The sequence below is a fragment of the Hydra viridissima genome, unplaced genomic scaffold (genome assembly GCF_058129835.1).
Source record: "Hydra viridissima isolate aposymbiotic clone 2 unplaced genomic scaffold, HvirCarnegie_v1 scaffold_3, whole genome shotgun sequence".
Lineage (NCBI taxonomy): Eukaryota > Metazoa > Cnidaria > Hydrozoa > Anthoathecata > Hydridae > Hydra > Hydra viridissima.
In genome coordinates this window covers 9,630,452-9,653,576 of record NW_028324302.1, presented here as the reverse complement: position 1 = coordinate 9,653,576, position 23,125 = coordinate 9,630,452, and the positions used below count along the sequence as shown (strand labels likewise).

Here is a 23,125-nt window from a genome sequence, read left to right as displayed (position 1 = left end):
AAATGGTTTGAAAAACATTAATTAAGTGTTAATGTATAACAATCAGTAAACGTAATGCACATTTTTGTCATAAATCATGCTGATATTGGACTTTTATATATTCCATTCCAAAGAATACATATATTGTGTAACTTTTAATACCTTTTTTTATGAATTGTTCTACTCTATCAATAAAGTTAAAAGAATTACATTAGGAGAAAAATTATTGCTAATAATTTTAATAGTGAAGTAATCTTAAGTTTTTTAAATACAATTTTCTTCGTATTGAAAAAAGTGAACTCAACCGCATCAACTGTTCACATGTCAAAATGATATTACTTTATGTAGATATGATAGCATGTAGATGCGTTATGTAGATATAATTAGCTTTAATCTAGTAGGCGTAAATTTCCTTAACAAAGCAAAATGTTATATTGCTTGTAAGTTAGAAGAAAAATACAACTTTACAATAGCAAATTAAAGCATTATGTCTACCTGAAAATGAATCGATGTATACAAAAACGTTCTAAGTCATTAAATAGTTTTTATGACTTAGAACGTTTTTGTATACATCGATTCAAATACAGTCACGAGCTATACATAATTTAAATATTGTTAGAAAATTCTGGTTTCTAAAAACCAAGGTAAAAAAGCTCTCAAAGTCTGACGTCATTGAAACCGTCAACGAATTTAGGTATACCACGAAGTTAAATGAAATCAGGAGAGAAGAATTTACTTTTAATAATTATTTGCTTTAGAGATTTTCTTTAGAGAATTTTATTACTTTACACTTTTTTATCACATAAGTCATCCGTATCTCATCAATTTCCATTTTATAATAGCTGGATATCATTTGCTGTTTAAAGTTTCTACAATAAGATTTTACGTGGCAAACGCTTTGCATATCGAATTCAAACTACTTTGTTTTTTTCTGTTTAATTTTTATGAAAAAAACAAGTCATACGTTTTTTCGTTAACGTTATTAATCCTAACCTTCGGGCCCCGGATCATTTCCACTGCGGTAAAGATAAAAGTAAAGTGTTTTTGTTTTCTTTAATTTTTATTCAGTTTCGATTAAGTGATAATGATCCAAGATTTTTTGATTTTAGCTATTATTCAACCTACATCTAACTAAAGGACTAATTTTAAAATCAAGTTAAAAAAAATAGCCTCTACAAACTCTACGCAGAACCCCAAATATATTTAATGTTAAGGTGAGAGTGAACCAGTTATATGGTTGAGTGAACCAGTTACATAGTGCGCATGCTCCTGAAAACTCACGGGAGTTGTTAAACCCAAAAGTTGAAAAGCTAATTAAATTGAATAAAAAAATTTAAGAAACTAGTTTTTTTTAACAACGCACAAAATTTCTATGTGAGAAACAGATTTTTGTTTTCAAGAATAGTTTTTACAGAATCAAAAGAGTGAACAAAAGAATATTATCTTATTTTAAGAAAGTATTAAGTAACAAATGGGTATTTTTAGGATCTTTTTAGAATATTATTTAAAAATTGAATGAGATTTGATGTCTTTTTTTAATGTCTTTCACTACAACTATCTTTTCAAGTTTTTCAATTTCATTTTAGCAACTTTCTGTGCTTTTACCAGAAGTTTCAAAGAACAAAAACTAAATGCTTGTAAAAAGAGAAAAATCATTTTAGTGCAGAGTGTACTCTTCAGTACATTTTTTCTTCTTCATCTTCTTAACCTTCGTCTCCTTCGAATATGACCTCTTTTATTTGCGTTACAGTTACTGGTCAGCAAAATAATATCTCATACTTCTCTACTGCTACGTAAACAGACGTGGTTTGCTCATTTAGTCAAATATATCTCTAAACCTTTCCATTCATCATAGAGCTTGAATAACTTATCAACGTAGTGTTCAGTTCTTCTGTTAGCAAATCATGGTATTTGCCAAAAAAAAAGGAAACTTGTTAAATAATTAAAAATTCTCACTATAAAAAAAAGCTTAAAACTCAGTTGTTAAAGATATTCGGCAAAACATTTGAGCGCTTTTATCGTAGCATTAAACATTTAAATTGTGAGTAGTAAAACGCAGTATTAGAACACAAATCTTTGAGTTTTAATCTATGCCTAATGCAATAAGGCATTATAGTAAATAACAAATTAAATTATTTGTTAAAATTTAGTGAGCGAAAAAGACTTGATCATCTGCCGTAATTGGCTTTCACAAGATAATACGGAATGCGTTTTTCTTATTATTTTAATTAAGTTGTTAATATCTCTTTAAAGAGATCTGGACCATAAGTTTCTTCAGTGTTGTTTTTCATACTTTCATTTAAAACCACCAACCAAATTTGCCACTTGAACTCTTTTTAATACCAGAAAGCCAATGCTTAGAAAAAGAAATTACATTTAAATAATCCAGAGTAAAAGAAATTGTGTTTACACAGCTCTGAACAAATTTTAAGAGATAACGCATAAAAATAAACTTCAAGTATGCGAAAAAGGGTAATTACAACATTTTGAGATTTTCACCACTTTTTTGTTATCAATAATTTATTACTACAATTATATTTTCATAAATATTTTTTAGCTAGCATAACTTAAATAATATTAAACAATTAAAAGATTGTAGTTGACGCAAAATCAATATTCCGACGACCTTCCAATTCCGTTTTATTTCTATAGTGCAAACATTCCGTCTGTAAAAGTAGAGTTTTAAAATATATAATATGCTTACTGACATTTTCTATACAAAATATAATTCTTATTTCTTAAATAGTTAATAGACTTACTGTCATGCATAAGTCACATAAGTAATGTGATTTACACATTCACAAACGGTGTTTCTGATCTCTTGTTAAATATTGTCATTGAGCAAAACGTTATTCTTTTAATCAGCTCTGCGGCATCTTTTTGTTTCCTTTAACTACGATACTTCTACTTAACGATAAACGTCTTTTACCTTAAAAACGAATCCAACACTTAAGTGTTAGATATAAAACAATCTTTCGAAATTTACTTCAATTGAGTTGTTACTTGTTCTCCATAAAAAGAACATTTGAAATCCATTTGAAAACTAAAAAATCTTTTTTAGTAAGACATTAAAAAGTCGAAAAACTTTTTTTCCGACTAATAGTCTATTATATTCATAAAGTTTTAAAGAATACAAATATTTTTTAATGGTGAATTGAATATAACTTTTTAAAAAAACTTTTCTTTGACTTAAAAGTATAAGGCTCTTTGGTTTATTTTCAAAATGTAAAGATGAACACATCGACGTCATTCATTAAACTAATGCACACGCTGTTGGAGTTTTTACTTTGAAATTGCATCTAAATATTTTGTAAACGTAGTGACATCAATAAAAAGAAAATTTTTTGGTCTATTGAACGAATAACTTTTAAAAGTTATTTAAATTTAAATCAAAAGACTCTATTGATTATTTACTGAAAACTATTGCTTGTTAAATAATTTTTAAAGCTATTTTTATAAATATGAATACTTGGTGTGTTTTAAGCGTTGATTTTTATTTTATTTTTTAAAACTGTTTATGGATAAATCACTTCCCAAAAACTACCTTAAACTCCATTAAATAGTCTTCTAAAATCGTTAAGACCATTGATGCGTTAAATTGTTATGACACTTGTACTTTCTGACATCTTATTAACATTTCTATGTCTATAAGCCGATCATATTTCTGTTTTAAAACGCAAAAGTCTGCGTTGGGTTTTAATTTTGAAATAAAAGATTGGACGATTATTTGACATAATCAATAATTTTTGACAAATCTCTTTCTTGATACCAGCTATTTAATAGGTAAGAAATGTATGTATGTATGTATGTATGTATGTATGTATGTATGTATGTATGTATGTATGTATGTATGTATGTATGTATGTATGTATGTATGTATGTATGTATGTATGTATGTATGTATGTATGTATGTATGTATGTATGTATGTATGTATGTATGTATGTATGTATGTATGTATGTATGTATGTATGTATGTATGTATGTATGTATGTATGTATGTATGTATGTATGTATGTATGTATGTATGTATGTATGTATGTATGTATGTATGTATGTATGTATGTATGTATGTATGTATGTATGTATGTATGTATGTATGTATGTATGTATGTATGTATGTATGTATGTATGTATGTATGTATGTATGTATGTATGTATGTATGTATGTATGTATGTATGTATGTATGTATGTATGTATGTATGTATGTATGTATGTATGTATGTATGTATGTATGTATGTATGTATGTATGTATGTATGTATGTATGTATGTATGTATGTATGTATGTATGTATGTATGTATGTATGTATATAGTTACAAACATACACAAAGGGAGTTTAACTATCAATTTAAAACTGTCAAATGCAACTTTGGCCATCCGTTTACATTTTAAAAAGCCTTTTTTTGTTTTATTTCGGAAATCATTGAACGTTAACACAAACAAAAAAGTTTAAATCTTTTCTAAGTATTGATTTTTTATGTAAATTGGAAAGTATGTAAAAATACTGAACGTTTATTTCTACTTTTATGTACAAAACCATTTTTCATGACTACTTCTTCGGTGTAATAACATCTTCTTAATGAACACGAAACTATTAACTTGGAATTTATAGATAGCATTGAGATAGGAAAAGACAAATGGAGAGGTTAGAGGTTCGAGAAAAAGATATCAAGTCTAAAGTATGAACTGTTTCTTTTATTCTTACCAAAGTATCATCTGTTTTCTTTATTCTTGCATCGTCGTTCAACAAGAACAGCTCTTTAATTCAATTGCGGCAATAACTTCATATCAACTTGTTATATTTTACTTATGTAAAACTAACTTCATTAGTAAGCTGTTGAGGTACCGTTTGAGGCATGGGCACAGTGAGCAGTCAGAAATATATTATTGACACAAAGTCTTTATCATATATATTAATCATATTATTTGAACTAGTGCGTATGGACATCAGTGTATGACTGAGCCTTGAAATCAAATGCTGTTAAGACGGCCAAACGCTTTTTAAGTTTTTGTTCGTTTTAAAACTTTGAACGTCAGAAAAAGTTAATGAATCTACAACTTATGTTAATAAAAAATTTATTAATTACAACGTAAATACGCAAACTTGAAATCCTCTGTTATGTAATGTTATTGATGTGGTAAAATAAGATTAAATTTGGATTTAAGCAAAGTTTTTAAGCAATGAAATGTTTTATCAAATGTTTTATCAACAGATTAACTTATAAGACTTATTTTCGAATTCATACAATCGAAGTACTTGTTTTCATTTAACTGCATTTGTTTTTGCACTTGATTTGAATAACTTTAACATTTTTTTATTTTTAATTTTTGCATAGTTGGATTTAACAGGGAATTTAGAAGAAAAAAGAGTTCTTCGAACAGAGCTTCGCGAGCTACGAAAGAGTATGTTTGAAACTTCAGTTTCTTCAATAAATATCGAGAAGGACATGCAAAAACAAAACAATGCCATCAATTACACTTTTAAAAAAACCTCGCAAATGAGAGCGGCAGACACAAACAATAACAGTTGCGTTGTAAAAACTCCAGAAAACTCGAATGAAATTCCATCACCATCTACGAGGAGACGCGTTCTGGATGATGAAACTACTTTAAGAACGGCAGCTGATCGTGCAGCAAGAAGAGCAAAAAGAGCTCAGCAGTTAAACTCTACAATTGATTCTCCAGTAAATATAAAGTTATCTGAAGAGAGTAAAGAAAGAGCTCCTGAAGCTGCATCAAGAAATACTGAGTTACTCTCGAAGCCTAACTCATTAAGTACCTCTCCTTCTCCGAGTGGTCTTCGAAGGACTGCAACATGGTCTCCAAGCAATCGACAAAGTGCTGTTGTAGGAATAAAAAGTGCACTCAATAAGTTTACTTCTCAGGTAATATTCAGCTATGTAAACAATATCTCTGTAAAAAAAATTTTTTTTCAATTTTTTTGTTATCACATAGGCTGGAGGTTACCTATTAATGTTTTCACTGTATTAGCTTTCGCTTTATAAATTTAACTGTATCATCCAGTTGAGATTGTTCAGTGCATTTTATAGTAAATATTTGTTTAAATATTTATATTCCCTTAGGTGATTTAGAAAAATCTATCATAATATCAGATGTTTACTACATAAAATGGTATTTACCTATCATAAAATATTATTATATTTGTGTATTAAACCTATAATAGGAGTCTGGAGCCCTTCCAGAATTTGGTACCTCATACATAAAAAATAAAAATGATGTTGAAGAGAAAGAACAAAAGTTATTTGTTACTAATAAGTATACACCCACTGTTCCTGGTATTTCAATTGATAAGATTGGTACAAATTTGTCAAGCAAAAACATGCCTTCATCTTCGGTCAACTACTCTGACAATGCTTTTTTAAATCCTGCAAAAGATTGCGAATTTAGAAGTGTGAATGCCATGTCAGCAAGTAATTTGTTAGAGACCAAGTCAATGTCCTCGACCAATAACTCCAATAAAACACAAACATACCAAGTGGTCAATAGTAACAATCAAAGTGTTAATATCGTAACTCCAACAAATACACTTCAAAGTTCTATGTTAAACAGATCTATAAGTACAAGTCAAAACAATCTACAAACTGCAACAAGCTTACAAACAAAAAGTTTGAGTAATGACAAACCATCTTCTTTAAATGCAAGTGTTAATAACAGATTTAGTCTTAATGTGAAAGAGGAAAATGGCATTCAGGTAATTTTTTTCAATTTTTAGTTTTCTTTTTCATAATTACATATTACATTCTTTAAATTTAAACATTATAGTACATAATCCTACTTTGATTATAGGATTTTGTGCTGTAAATTTAAGTATGCCTTTTTTTACATTTAAAGTCAAGATCATTTGTCCTGTGTATCTCAAATAAAATGTTGTTCATAGTTTTTATTGTGTTATAAGGAATATTTCCTTGTTTCTGAATTGCTTATCTTATTTTGAAGAAAATAGTTAGGTTTTTGCTTAGCATAAAATATACTTATATGTATTATTATGCTTCATTGTCTTAAAAAAACTATTTAAAAATTTATAACCCTATTTAATATTCAGTTAAAACAGAGATTTATTAAACAGTGCAGTTTTTGAGTTAACTAATCTTTTTGCATTGTAGCAAATGTTAGCTTATTTAATTTTCTTTCCAGTTTTTCCAGTAAGAACTCAATAATATGTAAATGAAACTATTACTCATCATTAAATAAAATGCCATATAATACCAAATAAAATGTAAACCAATACGATCAAAAAAGTAATAAAGATTAGTAGTGAAAAGCACTTTTTCAAGATTCAAAAATAGAATAAAAAATTTCACAATAAAATAAAAGCTTTCTTATGTAAGAGATAAAAACAAATGTAAAAGTTGTTAAAAAAAAAAGAGGAACATTCATCTTCATTTGCTAAATAAATTAGTATGTGATCACTATTTAACAAAAATGCTGATAAATTACAAATATAAAGTATAAACTGTTCCATTGTAAAGGTAGCTGATATTATTAGCTGTGAGCAAATCAAAGTAATACTCATAGAATATACATCTATAAGTTCATCAATATTTGTTGACATTTTTTTGTTGCATTCATTTTGGTTAAAAGTTCATAAAAATTTAAACACTTCTTGAAATCAGCTGTAGAACTTTGCTTGTAATTCATCTTTTCTTCTCAGCTAAATCATTAGTTTCTTTTTTAATTTCTCTTAATGAAAAAGTTATATAGCTAATAAGAAACCTAAGTAATAGTCATTACCTTTAGTGTTTTGCTTCACAAACTAACAGTTGCAAAGTGTAATACACTTAATTGATGTAATTGGGCACTAAAACAGATTATCATAAATATGACATCTTTATTTGAGTGATAGGATTGTTATCTATACTTCTATATTCAATATTTAAAATTTGTAGTAATTAACTAATTTAAATATTAGAATTTATCAATTAAAGCAAAATTACAAAGGCTTATTTATTTTTATTTAATTTTATGATAATAGTTTATTAAACTGTATCAGTTTAATTTTAGATATAGCTTTGTAAGACATGAAACTTTTAAGTAAAAATTCTGAAAAAACATAATTACAAAAAGTCTGGTGTAAAAGGTCATTTACCGACAAATTTGGCCAAATCAAGCTCATTTTTTGATTTGACTCTGATGCTAAATTTGATTTTAAAAATCCCAATACAGGAGTTTTCTTCAATGTTTTGGCTCTTGATTTTTTGAACATGCCCAACTTCTTCAGCAATGCACCCTTGCAGAATAGATGAAGAAGATATCCAACAGCACAGTTGAAGTTGGTGCTTCCACAATCAGGAAGCCTTTTCTCAATTTTGGCTTCAAGGGTTGTGAAGAATTTGTCAACTCCTTTTCAGAGTTAAATTTTCAGAGTTACAAACAGTTTGTACAACTGAGAAATCACATTTGGAACAGTCAGAAGGTTGGATGAGAGACTTTCTGAGGTATTCTTGATTTCTCCCAGTGCTGGCAACATAAGAGCCATTGTATCAAAGTCATCTAATGCAGGAATTCTGCAGCCAAGTGAAGAGGCTAGATATGCTTCTTTAATGGCTTCCAGAGCAACTCATATACAAAGTATGGGCTTCACCATCAAGGCATTTGAGTTCCATCTTTTTACATCAGGGGTGATTGGTTTCACATACAACCCCTATTTCTTTGCAGCTGCAAATAAATGTTTCCAATGCTAGTGGACTGTGATTGACATATGTCAACAAGATTTTAAATGACTCAAGGGCTTATGCAATTGTGGATACTTTTTTAGACTCCATCTCTTTGGACACAATCAGATTGAGTTGATGATTAATGTAGATTTGACTGTTAGTGATCTGAATAGATTTTAGCATTTCTGAAGCCCTTGACAAAATCATAGAAGGAATTTCTTCAATGATTTTGTCAAGTTCTTTTGAGATTGCAGCACTTGTGTGGCTTCCTTTAAAAGGAGCACAACAACATTCTTCTAATTGGAATACTTGTCAAGATTGTTGAGATGTACAAGTTGTTACAGCTGGTCTACGTGTCTCTTGTGAATGCTACACTCTTAAAGATCAGCCTCCAGCCTGGAATCCACAGCTTTTTTCATCTCATTGTAGAGGAAGTTTATTCCTGTAAATAATTGTGAATTTCAGCAGATATATTTTGAACCTCATTTTTGGAATAATTCATTCTCCACAATACTGAAGGATAAGTTAGCACAAATGAGGATTTCCATTAGTTCTTGATCTATCTCAAACTGGAAGTAATCAAAAATGGCAGATCTATCTCCATAAATGAAGAAATAGGCTTAATTGATGAATCTTCAATAATCAATTTTCCTTTCTTGGTGTATGGCTGCAGTGAAGTGTACTGATGTACACATCTTCTTATTTTTCATTTTCTACTTGACTGCTGATGCAAATTCAGCATCCAAAATGTTTTTTCTTTTCTTTGCAGTCTCTTTTTTGGTATCTTTGGTTCCTCATCCTGACAGTAGTAACCTCTCTCTATTGACTTTAGGGGAATGTTGGCATTTGATTGGCCTGTAATCAACTCCAGGGATAGACTCTTGCTTTTCAAAGTGTTCCCAAAGTTTAACAGCATAAACATGATTTACTTGTCTTCCTTGATCAATCAGGTTTTCCATCTTGATTCATTTTAAAAAGCATATTTTTATCACAAATGTGATAAAAATTTCAATTAAATGATAGTTTAGTATTTAACAAAAATTAATTACATTTTGTCACAAAAAAATATTTTTATATATAAACAAGTAACATTAAATCTAGTAGGTTTTGCTGCAAATATTATGTTCATATATTTCTTATGCTGAAAAAAGTAACTTAATTTTTGGTGTTTATTTTCATTTTGCATTGTCTTTATTGTTTTAAAAAGATAATAAAGTTATTTTGACAAATCTCTTTATAATCCTGTCCATATTTAAATTATTTTTAATTTTTAAAAAGAGCAGGCTTTAGCTCTATTATCACCTATACATTGATAAAATAGTCTAAAAGTAATTTTAAGAAGATATTTTGATTAATTCGCACTGAGCTAACCTCACTCACAACTTTTTGTGTTAAGTGCTTGTGTGTTTAAGAGTGAAATATTGAAGTTGAAAAATTAAGATATATTGTTTAAATTTGGAAAAGTGTTTTTTACTTAATGGTTTTCAGTGGTTTGAAAATTTCAGTTTATTTCATATTCAAATATTGAATGAAACCTTAAATATTTCTTTTAGATGTAGCTGGTCTGCATTAAAGTTTTTATAAGATTGTTTTTGTAGCTTATGTACTTTTGCTATTGTTAGAGGGAAAATTCTGGTACTTTCTCATCAGTTAACTCTGCATTGAACCAAGCAAGGCTTGGCAGTCGTTCTCCAGTTCCTTCGAGAGCAAGTAACCTGTACAATGCTTCTTCATTGAAATCTGGAGATCAATCATCAATGCCATCAAAATCTTTTGTGTGAGCTAAAAATGACTTTTAAATTTGTTTATTAAGTGTTATTGCTAAGTGAATTAAAGGAGAAATAAATGACTTTGAAAATTTATTCTAGTATTTAAAAAAAACATATTCCAGTATTGAAAGAATTGTCAATCTTATTTCAGTACTTGTTTTTTTAAACTTATTCCAGTATTTATTTTTTGAAGTAACATCCTGTTAGTAAAAAAAAGTATGGTTTTTTTTTTTTTTTACATAAGTGATTCTCAAATATATTCTAATAATTATTTTTTCAAAGTTGTTTCAGTAATGGAAACAGCATTGATCTTATTCCAGTATTTTATATTTCAAAGATATTCTAGTAGTTTTCAAAGCTTTTATTGGGCAGTGATCTATAGTCCATATATTTGATTGTTTCTTCAGCTGTTGATATCACAAAAGAAGTTTCTGAACTTCCTTTGTGACAAAGTCTAGCATCAACAAGCATTTCTCCATTAATAAAATTATGTCATTTGGTTATCAAAATCTTGTATAAGCCAACTTTGCAATCTGCTGTAGTGTGTATGCAAAGCTAGTCAAATAAGAGGTGCTTTACTTAATCGTGCTCTGATCAATCTAAATGTCAAGATCACTTCAAAATATGTTATCTTCTAGATTTTATTTTTTTTACAAAATCTAAGCAACCTGGAAGTATCTACAGTTTTTTTCATTTGAGAAGTAGTATGAGTAACAATATGTATAATTTTTCCATTCAGTTAACTTTGAGTTAGAATTCAATTTCAAAATCAAAAGCTGTAAGATCAATATAAAAATGAGTAATATCTGTCCATATACTAACTGTCATCACCACCAACTTGTTTATCCATTTTGGATGGCTGCTATTTTCAGAGTTAATTTATCAGGAAGTTACTTGTGAGTAAGTAATGGTTATTGATATGGTAAAGCATATCAATGTAGGATCATGTAAAACTTGAAAAAAAGAACAGAAATAAATTTAATCATATTCAAAAAATTATCTGACACCAAACCTACAGACATGGATGATTCATTTGATTGTATCTTTAGCGAGCTTTTAGACAACCTTTTCATATTGATATTTCAGATACATTTAGATTTTTTTTCAGCTCATCTAAATTTTTTGCTTTCCAAGCATCCTTGTTTAAGAAATCAATATTTTGTGTAAGAAATCTTTAAAAACCTTTAATTAAATATTTCTGGCATAATTGTCAAGTTCATGGTTTTTGGTATGTACAGGATCTTGTTGTTCTGAAGCCAAGTTTGAACTGAATTTGCATAATGTGAAATCAAAATATATACCAATCTTTAGAATGATGTTTGTTAACAAAAGGGAGTAACAATTTTATCAAACATACTTCAAAGTACACCTTTTGATTAACAGCCGTTTTGCTTAATACAATATAATAATTGGAGATTCCAAAAGGCAAAATGGCAACCTAATAATTTATCTACCATATAATTATGTGAAGTACAACTCATAATTAATTATAAAGTTGTAATTTCTATATTTGAAATATAGATTGTAGTATTTCAGGCAAGCCACCAAACAATGTACAGGTGATCTATTTGGTCTTTTCAATCTATTAAGGAGTTCCCTTTTTTTGCTCTAAAATATTCATTTGAGTTGAGCACAATTACTAGAAAAAGAAAAAAATTACTATTGTAGTTTAATTAAATTTTATTCATTTAACTTAAAAATTTATTCTAACTTATTGTTAATATATCATGTGTGATTATCAAAGAATTTTAGGAAAAACAGAGGGGGTTATAAATTTCAGGTTTTTTTTTTGCTTTTTTTTTTACACAGTGTGAAACTTAAACATTAAAAAGGTTCTGTAGTTTCATTATGTGTTTCTTTTTTAGTTAAAGATTTTAAAGTTTTTTGTTTTATTAAAGAAAAGTTTATATCAAAGAATGTATTGATAAGTTAATGTTTTTTATTTGATGGTTAAATTTTTTTTGTTTTATAGAAATGCAGAAAAAGATCAACTACCTGCACCTAATTTTAGTGAAAACAAGATACCTCAATCAGCAAGTGAGCGAATGGCATTTTTTAGGCAAGCTGCAGAAGAAGAGAAGTTTAAAGAAGAAAAGCAAAAGGAGAGAGAGCAAAGAGAGAGAGAGCAAAAAGAGAGAGAACAAAAAGCGTGTAATGTAGCACCACCACTTGTTGTTGAAAAGAAGGAAGATGAAGAAAATGAAACGAATGATATGAAAGACAGTGAAAAAATGAAATACGCTGCGTAAGTGAATTGAATCAGATAATAGTAGTTAGAATCTGTCTATGTGTGTGACCCCTGTTAACGCCTAGGAGTTACCACTCTCTGGAGTTTGAAACATTGAGAACTGAGCAATAAAACATTTAGGTAGAATACCTATAAAATCTTAGAAACACAGAATATCTTTTGGTTGGTGAAAACAGATTACATACATACATACATACATACATACATACATACATACATACATACATACATACATACATACATACATACATACATACATACATACATACATACATACATACATACATACATACATACATACATACATACATACATACATACATACATACATACATACATATGTATGTACATACTATATACGTACTTATGTATGTACATACTATTGTACATACAGTTACATACGTATGTACAATAGTATGTACATGCATAAGTATGTATGTATGTATGTATGTATGTATGTATGTATGTATGTATGTATGTATGTATGTATGTATGTATGTATGTATGTATGTATGTATGTATGTATGTATGTATGTATGTATGTATGTATGTATCACATATATGTGTATATCACACTCACACATACATGTCTGTGTATGTGTTGTATGTGATATATGTGATATCACATCTATATCTCCGAGGATGTAATTGAATACATATACATATACACTCACACAGAGTATGTATTGAATCATTTTGCTCTCCTTTAAAATTATAGGCCATGCATGAAGAAACGTGAGAAAAAGAAAGTGGTAAGGAGAACAATGTCTATTGGATCTATTGTTTTAGATTGGGTGCAAGAAATGGTAAAAGACTATCCTGTAGAGGTAAAGAATTTTAGCTCGAGTTGGAATGATGGAATGGTTTTCTGTGCGCTTATCCATAGATTCAATCCAACAGAGTTTGATTTTAATCTTCTTAAACCAGAAAATAAAAGAGAAAATTTCAATACTGCTTTTGAGACTGGAAAGTAAGATAATTTTTTACTTTAAAAAGATATTTACTTAGTTTTGATTACTTTAAGTTTTAATTCTACTATATTATAACTTTTTTCAAATTTTAGAAGAGTGAAAAATATTCCTATATTGTTGGATACTGAAGATATGGTTCGAATGGATAAACCTGAACCAAGAAGTGTCCAATGTTATGTGCAATGGATATGGAGTGTCTATGGACCTACCTCTGGTTATGGACCAACACCTGCAGAAGTTCAAACTTAAAATTATTTATACTTTGCATTAGCACTTAGAACAGTTTTATAGTCGTATTTTTATTAATATTTTATTTTTTTCTCGATTATATATGTATTCATTTTCTATTTTTTAGACTGTAATTATATACTTCTGAGTGTTATTTTTACATGTACTTTTAAGAAAAAAAATGCTCTTAAATAAATTGATAAAATTTCTGTCAGCTAATTATTGCTATTTTTATGTATTAAGACGGTAAATGTATGAACTCAGTTTATAACTTTATTATCATCGTTGTAGTTACTCTATGATATTCTTCGATCTTGCATTAGATAATTCTGTAAAATTGGAATTTCAGATAAGTTTTCTTAAAGTTTCTTTTCACTTTGAATATTTAATTCAGGTTTTAATTTTACATAGTATATGTATATATTAATTATGCATATGTATATATATGTATTATATATATATATATATATATATATATATATATATATATATATATATATATATATATATATATATATATATATATATATATATAGTATACATAGATATGTATATATATACATATACATATGTACATACATACATACATACATACATACATACATACATACATACATACATACATACATACATACATACATACATACATACATACATACATACATACATACATCCATACATACATACATACATACATACATACATACATACATACATGAAACTGTTTTTAACAATCAAAAGATGTTCTGTGCTTCGTTATTAAATTCAAAGGATGTAATTTAACTTTTAGTTATACTTTTTTTGAAAATAAACTCTAACTAAATGCCATTGTTCTAATGTACCAAGAAATTATTGAACGAACCCTATAACCATGGACGTATAAGAAATGGACGTGCAACTTATTGTTTTACATCAAAGAGGCTACAGAAATCAGCGAGCCATGCGAGTTTCCGACAAACTTTAAATTTTCACCCGTGAACAAAAAAATCTATTAAAATGGCTGCCCACAATTTTAAAACAGAAACAAGGTTCACGTGCAATTAGTTTAACTTTTGTAGCATTTTTTTAATTAGACTTTTCAGGATAAAGTAACTACTTCACGCGTTGACAAATTACTAATCAAATTACACCAAGGTAAAGGAAATTAGTTGTCGGCACGAACAGACTTTATCATTTTTTCAAAATGAACATTTCTAAATTTTGGGAACTTTTTTCGTGTTAACAAAGTCTGCACAGTTAATGTTTTTGGGAATAGTGCCCTTCTAGCTAACCCGAAAAAGCCACCTATATGGGGTGATAGTGGACACATGTAGGTGTCCAGAAATGGGAGTTTTGAAATCCATCTATTACGTCCGAGAAAAAAAAATCAATTTTAAGTTGAAAATTTTCCAATTTTTTTTACTGCTTCGATTATTTACTAAACAAGCCATAAAATTGAAATGGGTCATTGGAACTTGATGAAATTTTATGGTGTTGTACCTATATAGTATGGCTATCAATGTATAAAATTTCATGCAGATATCTTGCTTGGTTATAAAGTTATAGGCCAAAACGTTTTGCAAAATCATACATTTTGGCAGTGTTGGTACCAAAAGTTTTTAGTTTTGGTAAAAAATTTTTGTCTGATTGCCCTGAACTTTTGTGTGCATACTCTACAGGTTATAAGCAACAATTTTTATTAACACTGTTTTGGAATTAGGACCATTGCTGAAAACTGTGGCCACAAAATCATTTAAAACCACAAATTCTCTTCATAATATGGATTATTCAATTTTTGAGTCAAATGCCTGACTCTGGAGAAAATTTTTGAAGTACTTGCTACCCTGAGCAGTTATCTATGTAAAATATAATGAAATACATGTACACATAACACAATTTGGGGGGTTTAGCAAAATAAGTAGATTTTAAAATAGTAGGTTTTTTAAGTTATTCGCTCTTTTCGTTATGTCCGTATGAATTTCATTCAGAAAAAGTATTACAGAGGTCGTAAAAATTGAGCTATCAAGTAAAAAATTGAACCCAATGTGAGCAATAGACTGAGGAACATTCACGTAAATTTTGGTTGAAATCTGACGGGTAGTTTTTGAGAGAGATAACTTTTACCGAAAGAAGAAATGTACGGCATTCCCTATTTTTTTGTTTAAGCGGATTTTACAGGTTAATCCATAAAAAAATCACTTGTTATTGCTTTCAAAACTTGCATTTTATTGCATTTGGAATTAATTTCTTTCTTCAACAAAGCTACAATTATCAAGGTAAGATTCTTTTTTTACATTTTCAACTTCTGAGAAAAGTTTTTGGTCTATGTTGAGCGGAAAAAGAAAGTGGTAAAAAGTATTGTATTTTATTGAGTTTAGTGCGCTCTTTTATTACAAAAAAATGATATGAAAGAAAAAGGTGCACACTTTAAAAATGATATTTATTTGATAGATGTATTCCATATTTATTGTTAAAAAAGTTGAGTGTGCGCTATACTCATATGCAAACTATACTATATAAAATACTGTAAGATAACAAGTGGGTAAATGAACTAATGGGAGAGTAGATATGAAAATAGTTTGCTTTTATATCAAAACTATTTTAATCCTAATAAATATATTTTAAAGCTCTGAAATTAAATTATTTTAAACTTTGTGACAAAGCATGGCTTAAATTTTAGACCAATCTCCAAATAAAAGGTTCACCCTCACTTTTGTGACCGTCCGTATTTCTACATCCAGGTAAAGTTTCGATTCGTTTCAATTGCATACATTTTCAATAACATCAATTATATTTTGGCTTAGAAGTCTACAAACTTTTGCCTGTTTTTTTTTTAATTCTTTACATTTGCACAACTAAGAGATTTAAATTTCAAGACTGATAAAACTATTTGAATACTGTTGCATTTACAGGAGACTAAGCAATTTCTCACAATACCAAATCATGCAAGAGGTCACGAGGAGAACAGAAAATCTGTCTAACTTTCCTTAAAAAGTGCACCAGGTAAATAACTTCATTCCAAGCGGAGCGTTTGTCAAATCTACAGCATCAACTTTGACTTGGGTGATGCAAGAGTACCTCAAGGAATATGTGATACTTGCCGGACAATCATGAAGAAGCGAGATGAAGGCAACGAAGTTGTTCTACCATTGCTGTATGACTTCAAGTCAATTCGTGTCAGATTGGAAACTCGTGGTGAAAACTGTGATTGTCTCATCTGCAGGATTGGGCGTCGAAAGCTGAATGAGAAACATCCGCTGTTTCTCGAGCTGATGAGAAAGGGCCCACTGTGCGCTGCAACGATTGTCTGAGTCCTTCAGGCAAAAAGCTTGTTGAGCCGAATTTCAACAAACATTTTCTGGCTGCTGGTCGAAAACTGAGTGATTTTTTTACCCACTCAAATATAAAGGCTTCTAATGCAAAAGGTGAAACTGGTTCAGATCACACTGTTGCCCACTGTAAAAATACCACTAACCTTATCGGCACAATCAGCTTATCTCTAAATGTTTCAACTGAGCGAATTATAAAAATGGGAATCGAAGGTCGCTCATTCAAGTCGATAGAGTGAAGGCTATTGTTGCTTGTGACTTGAAACTGGCCAACACTCTCTGTGGGGTTCAAGCTCACTCAAGAATTCACCCTTGCTCTTGGTGTAGCATTGATTTCACAAATCTAGAGAAGGCTGGAGCCTTGAGAACACTTGGGTCACTCAGAGAGAGCTATAAAAGCTTCTTGAGTGCAGGAAGCATTCTTGCCAAGGCAAAACACACCGGCAATGTTGTAAATCCACCTATCCTAATTGGAGCCAATGGTACTCTCATTCTGGACATTTTACCTCGACCGGAGTTGCATCATTTGCTTGGAGTTGTTAACCACATTTTTCAGAAGATGAAAAGTGTATGGCCCGATGCCGAAAAATGGCCAACTTCTCTTAACATGAAACTGAGCCCCTATCATGGAGGCATGTTTAAAGGAAACGATTGTCGCAAACTTCTTCGGAATGTGGATAGGCTTCAACAGTTGGCAGAAGCTGAATCGGCTTTCCAAGTTTTTGGATTCATCAAAGCGCTCAAGAAGTTTGATGCTGTAGTGAAAAACTGCTTTGAATCAGACCTTGAGGATGACTTTTTGGACAAAATCCAACAATTTCAAGACTCTTACCTTGCCGTCCCGAATGCTAGTGTTACACCCAAGATCCATATGGTATTTCACCACATCAAAGACTTTGTGAACCGCCACATGTCACCACTTGGAATTTACAGCGAACAGGTAGTTGAAGCAGCTCATCAAGACTTTTCTCATCATTGGTAATGATAAAAACAACTTCCATCTCATCCAGAATACGCTCTTAGACTTAAAAACTGCCTTGTGGACTACAACAGCAAGCACCTTTAATAGTCTTACTCTGCCAAAAATGCCACATTTTACATTTCTAAAATTTTACAGCTTATTTTAGAACTGTTTAATCAAATTATGAAGTAGGTGTTTCTTGAATTAAGAAAAAAAACCTAAGTTGTGATTGAGAGTAAATTGTTAAGTTATCAATTTAAGAATAAAATAAAATTTTTGAGTTAAAAGCTTTCACCTCTAATATTTGAGTTTTCTTCAACTCTTCATTTCAACTATTTCAGGTGACTTACCTGATTAAAATTCAAGTTTTATCGCATCTAAAAGTTTTTTTCAGCTTTGAACCTTTACTAAAGCCCCAAGGTGCATGAGAGGAACCCTTAAAATTAACTTGTTGGGCAAAACCCCTCAATTTGTGTTATGTGTGCATGCATTCCATTATATTTTACAATCTAATTTTATTTTTTAGTTTTTCATGCAAAAAAAGCCATGGTTAATTATTGCCTTTCCATTTTGAACCTATACTAATGCATAGAAAATGTAGACGAAAAAGGCCTATTTTATGAAAATCTAAAAACTGACCTAAAAGTTGCAATTTTTTGATATTTTTCAATAGGCTCTAAAATTTTTTATATTGATTGGTACTCAGGGTAGCAAAAAATGCAAAATGGACCTCTTAGTTGGTCATTTTCATTGAAAATTGATTTGCCAATTTTATAAGGAAATTTTGGGGCTCGAAATGATTTCGTGGCCACAGTTTTTTAGCAAATGGTTTAATTCCAAAACTCTAATAACAAAAGTTGTTGCTTATTTTCTATAGAGTATACATACAAAAATTCAGGGCAATTAGACAAAAATTTTTTACCAAAACTAAAAACTTTTGGTACCAACACTGCCAAAATGTATGATTTTGCAAAACGTTTTGGCCTATAACTTTGTAACCAAGCAAGATATCTGCATGAAATTTTATACATTGATAGCCATACTATATAGGTACAACACCATAAAATTTCATCAAGTTCCAATGACCCATTTCAATTTTATGGCTTGTTTAGTAAATAATCGAAGCAGTAAAAAAATTGGAAAATTTTCAACTTAAAATTGATTTTTTTTTCTCGGACGTAATAGATGGATTTCAAAACTCCCATTTCTGGACACCTACATGTGTCCACTATCACCCCATATAGGTGGCTTTTTCGGGTTAGCTAGAAGGGCACTATCCCCAAAAATATCAACTGTGTCTGTCAATGATAAAATATACCTGTAAGGATAATCTTTAAATGACTAAAAAAAAGTATAGCGAAATATAAAAATGTTTAAATAAAATTTTTTGTTAAGATCTGGTTTCATTCAATTCCTTGGTCCTTCAATCACCAACCTTAATTTTGTGTATATTTTTAGTATTTTTTCCAATGTCGCCATTTTTTGCCTCGACTACTCTATAAGCTCCATAATATATATTCCACCATGGCCTACTTTATCTATACGGCCGGATATTTTGCATTTTGAAAAAAAATATAGAAGGCCAGTTTTTTCGTGAGGCGTTTTTAAAGGAGTAACTGGAGTTGCAAAGAATATGGTTAACAAATGTTGTATTGTGAATTGTCGTTCAAATTATGATGGTGAAGTATCTACAGTAGTATTTTCGTTTCCAAAAATGAAGAGTTGAAAAAGAAATTGGATTTATTTTGTAAATAGAAAAGATTGGACACCTACTAATTCTTCCGTAATATGCATAAAACATTTTGAAAAAAAATATTATAAGAAAGGTAATACGAATCAACATTTTCGATTAATAAAAAACTATTCCAACTATTTTGGATTGCACAAATTTCCCTGAAGAAGGTCCATCACAACTTATAAAATCTTCTAATTCGTTAAGAAAATCACCAACTAAAAGAATATTTCAGCCAGATCAATATGGACAGTTTTTATTGAGTGATTTGATTAATAACTGATGATATTACTGAAAGTTTTGCTCCAGATGGTTTTTCATTCTTGAAGTATGATGATCATGTAATTTTTTATAAATTGAGTCATAGTACTTTATCTATTCCTGAAGTTACAGAGTGCATTTGCATAAACAATGAGATGCATGTTAAATTATTTTACAACGGTTCACCCCTGCCATTGCCTCAGTGGTTTCGTCATGGAAGAGATTTTTGTTTATCTCGTAAAAGTATGCTTTATAATTTTTCCTACCTACATTAAATCACCAGCTGAACAATTTTCATCTATAATGACTGAATTACAGCAAATTAAGTATATGAAGAAACCTATTTTTTCAGCTAAAATTATAAAGTGATGTTACGATATACTTACACTCAGTCATACTAACTTTTGCGTGAAGAATTGCCTTTACCATCAATATCTTTACTTAAAAAAATAACTAGTGGAAATATTGATGCCCTAAGTTGTGCAAAACATTTAAAATTAGAAGGGAAGATATCTCAAGACATTTGCTTGATTTTTGATGAAATGTACTTGCAAAAATGTGAAGAGTATTTTGGTGGAGAGATGATTGGTAGTGATGAGTCTGGAGAATTGTATAATGGAATAGTTTGTTTTATGATAGTTGGCCTGAAACAAAACATATGTGATTAAATCATCACCTAAAAAAACAATCAATGCTGAATGGTTGAAAGAAGAAATTTTTGAATGTCTTCATATTCTTACTGAATGTGAATTTAATGTTAGAGTTATTGTGTGGGACAACCATTCCTCTAATGTTTCTTGTTTCAAAAAAATCCTTTGTGCATCAAATCAACAAGCTGAAGATTTGTTTTTTATTTGTAATCTAAAAAAGATTTACCTTTGTTTCGATGTTGTACATCTTATTAAAAGTATCAGAAATAATTTGTTAAATTGTAAAAGATTTTTCTTTCCAGATTTTAAGTTTGATGGATTTAAAGATCCTATAATTGTATGTGTTGGAGAAATAAAATGGAGCACCTTCCACAATATTTATGAAAAAAGACCTCGCTCTTGATGCTGGATTGCATAAAGCACCAAAAATAACAATGAAAGTATTACATCCAGGCAATTTTAAACAAAATGTTTCTTTAGCGCTTGCAATTTTTAATGTAACTACTTCTGCAGCAATTCACTCATATTCCCTGATCTTAAAAGTAGTGCAGATTTTTTGACATTATTTTACAAGTGTTGGGTTTTATCAAATTCAAAAAGTCAGTATTCAACGTGTAATATTTTAGGTAATGCAGTTGTTTCTGGAGATAAAAAACCTGAATTTCTTTGGGAAATGGCACACTGGATTGAAGCTTGGCAATTGCAAAAGGTACCAAACTGTGAGAAGTTCACTTTAAGTGCTCAAACAGCTGCAGCATTGATAAGAACACTTAATTGTCATGCCTCATTGATTGAGGACTCACTTAATGACAGATATAACTTTGTTTTAACTGGGAGGTTTCAAAGTGATTAATTAAAAAGGAGATTTGGACAATATAGACAAATGAGTGGTGGAAGATTTTTGGTTGGTTTAAAAGATGTCACTATTTCTGAAAAAATATTAAAAATTATAAGTATAGTTAGAGAAAGTATTAACTTTGATAATAGTTTGAAAGTACCACTCGAGTCAGAAAATAATTTAACAGATTTGAAAAACTTTCTTCTTGATATTGAAACAACTCAGTGTACTCCAGAAATCATGAATCTAGCACCAGAAAGTAGAGAAGTAGGTGCTCATATTGCTGGATATATAACAAAGAAACTAAAAAAATGCTTTGGTACATGTTGCCAAGAATTTTTATGTTGTGCTAATATTGATGAAAGCAATCCTGATCATACTTATTTAACAATTATTTCTAGGGGTGGTCTCACTATTCCTTCAACAAAACTTTTGGATTATGTTTGCACATCGTTTGCTATGATTGACTACTCTTATAACAAATAAAGAAATTTAATTTACATGCTTGACAAGCTTTAGAATATTTGTTAAATCACTTTTGTGACTCTTTTCAGACTTTTTCTTGTCCTATGCATGAGAAAACTGGGATAAAACTTGCTGGAAGAATTGTTATCAACATTTTTCTTAATAATAAAAAAATTATCTCTACCAGCGAAGTAGCTGTTGATCATGTAAAATCTTTTAAAAAGAGAAAATTTGTAAAAACTCAATAAATTATATATAATACAATTTTTTATTTTGATGAAAAAATAAAAAGATTTAAAGATTTTATATAAATATTCTTGTTTTTTAAATTGTGTCTGTTTACTTAAATTCTAAGTTTTAAAATAAAGGCTTGTTTTGATATCTTTTTATTTCTTTCTTATATAATATTCGTTTAGTATCTAAATTTATGAATATAAACTACTTTTGTCGACTTTTTAAATTTAGAAAGTAAAATACATTTGCAAATATTCAAAAAGTCTTAAGTTTTCGAAACATTACGATTTTGAAAACTGGCCTTCTATTTTTTTTTTCAAATTGCAAAATATCCGGCCGTATAAATAAAGTAGGCCATGGTTTAACTAATCATTATATTTCAAATAACATACAGTTGAATCCCATTAACTCTGGCCCTGGATATATATATATATATATATATATATATATATATATATATATATATATATATATATATATATATATATATATATATATATATATACAGTTGTGGACAAAATAATAGTAGTGGCTAGTAAAACAATGATTTGTGGTAATAATTTTATGTAAATTTAAATATGAATTAATAAATTTAGGCATAACAGTAATACAAACACTGAATAATGAAATGGGAGTAAAAAATGTTGGTGACAGTGTTCAAATTACTTTAGGGAAGTCCCGAATTTTATATACGAACATATCTAGATTTGTAGGTTAAAATAACATATCTGTTGTTTCCCATCTATTTATATTAGCTTTTTGTTTATTTGGTTTTAATAAGACTAATTAAAGGTAAGATTAAT

At 29.3% G+C, this 23,125-nt stretch overlaps 1 protein-coding gene, 2 long non-coding RNA genes and 1 pseudogene across 4 annotated transcripts; 3 read left to right on the top strand and 1 right to left on the bottom strand.

The window, feature by feature from the left end:
• Positions 1–2,496: 2,496 nt before the first annotated feature.
• Positions 2,497–5,023, bottom strand: LOC149890923 (uncharacterized). The gene is made up of 3 exons (XR_016450727.1): positions 4,688–5,023; positions 2,739–2,908; positions 2,497–2,645 (listed from the first exon to the last, which is right to left on the bottom strand). It is a non-coding gene; the product is annotated as an uncharacterized LOC149890923 (long non-coding RNA).
• LOC145201894 (uncharacterized) lies at positions 3,606–14,092 on the top strand. Of its 2 annotated transcripts, XM_090081810.1 has the most exons (8): positions 3,627–3,762; positions 4,595–4,661; positions 5,319–5,867; positions 6,167–6,694; positions 10,280–10,434; positions 12,399–12,671; positions 13,393–13,644; positions 13,738–14,092. In XM_090081810.1, exons 2-8 carry the CDS (start codon positions 4,620–4,622, stop codon positions 13,892–13,894), a joined length of 1,956 nt encoding a protein of 651 aa, XP_089937936.1. In that variant the 5' UTR covers positions 3,627–3,762; positions 4,595–4,619; the 3' UTR covers positions 13,895–14,092. The 2 variants fall into 2 exon arrangements, with proteins under 2 accessions (XP_089937937.1, XP_089937936.1); XM_090081811.1 differs by lacking the exon at positions 4,595–4,661 and having other exon boundaries at positions 3,606–3,762.
• A 1,841-nt stretch (positions 14,093–15,933) lies between these two features.
• Positions 15,934–18,440, top strand: LOC149890922 (uncharacterized). The gene is made up of 3 exons (XR_016451350.1): positions 15,934–16,128; positions 16,533–16,593; positions 16,765–18,440. It is a non-coding gene; the product is annotated as an uncharacterized LOC149890922 (long non-coding RNA).
• A 1,715-nt stretch (positions 18,441–20,155) lies between these two features.
• Positions 20,156–22,400, top strand: LOC149890921 (uncharacterized; annotated as a pseudogene).
• The last annotated feature ends 725 nt before the right edge of the window (positions 22,401–23,125 follow it).

Bases quoted from the DNA above. Each gene is read 5' to 3' on its own strand.
- LOC145201894 (XM_090081810.1), top strand. From the start codon at position 4,620: ATGGAGAGGTTAGAGGTTCGAGAAAAAGATATCAAGTCTAAA. The intron at 4,662-5,318 runs GTATGAACTGTT...ATTTTTGCATAG, and splicing joins AAAAAGATATCAAGTCTAAA to TTGGATTTAACAGGGAATTT. The intron at 10,435-12,398 runs GTGAGCTAAAAA...TTTGTTTTATAG, and splicing joins ATGCCATCAAAATCTTTTGT to AAATGCAGAAAAAGATCAAC.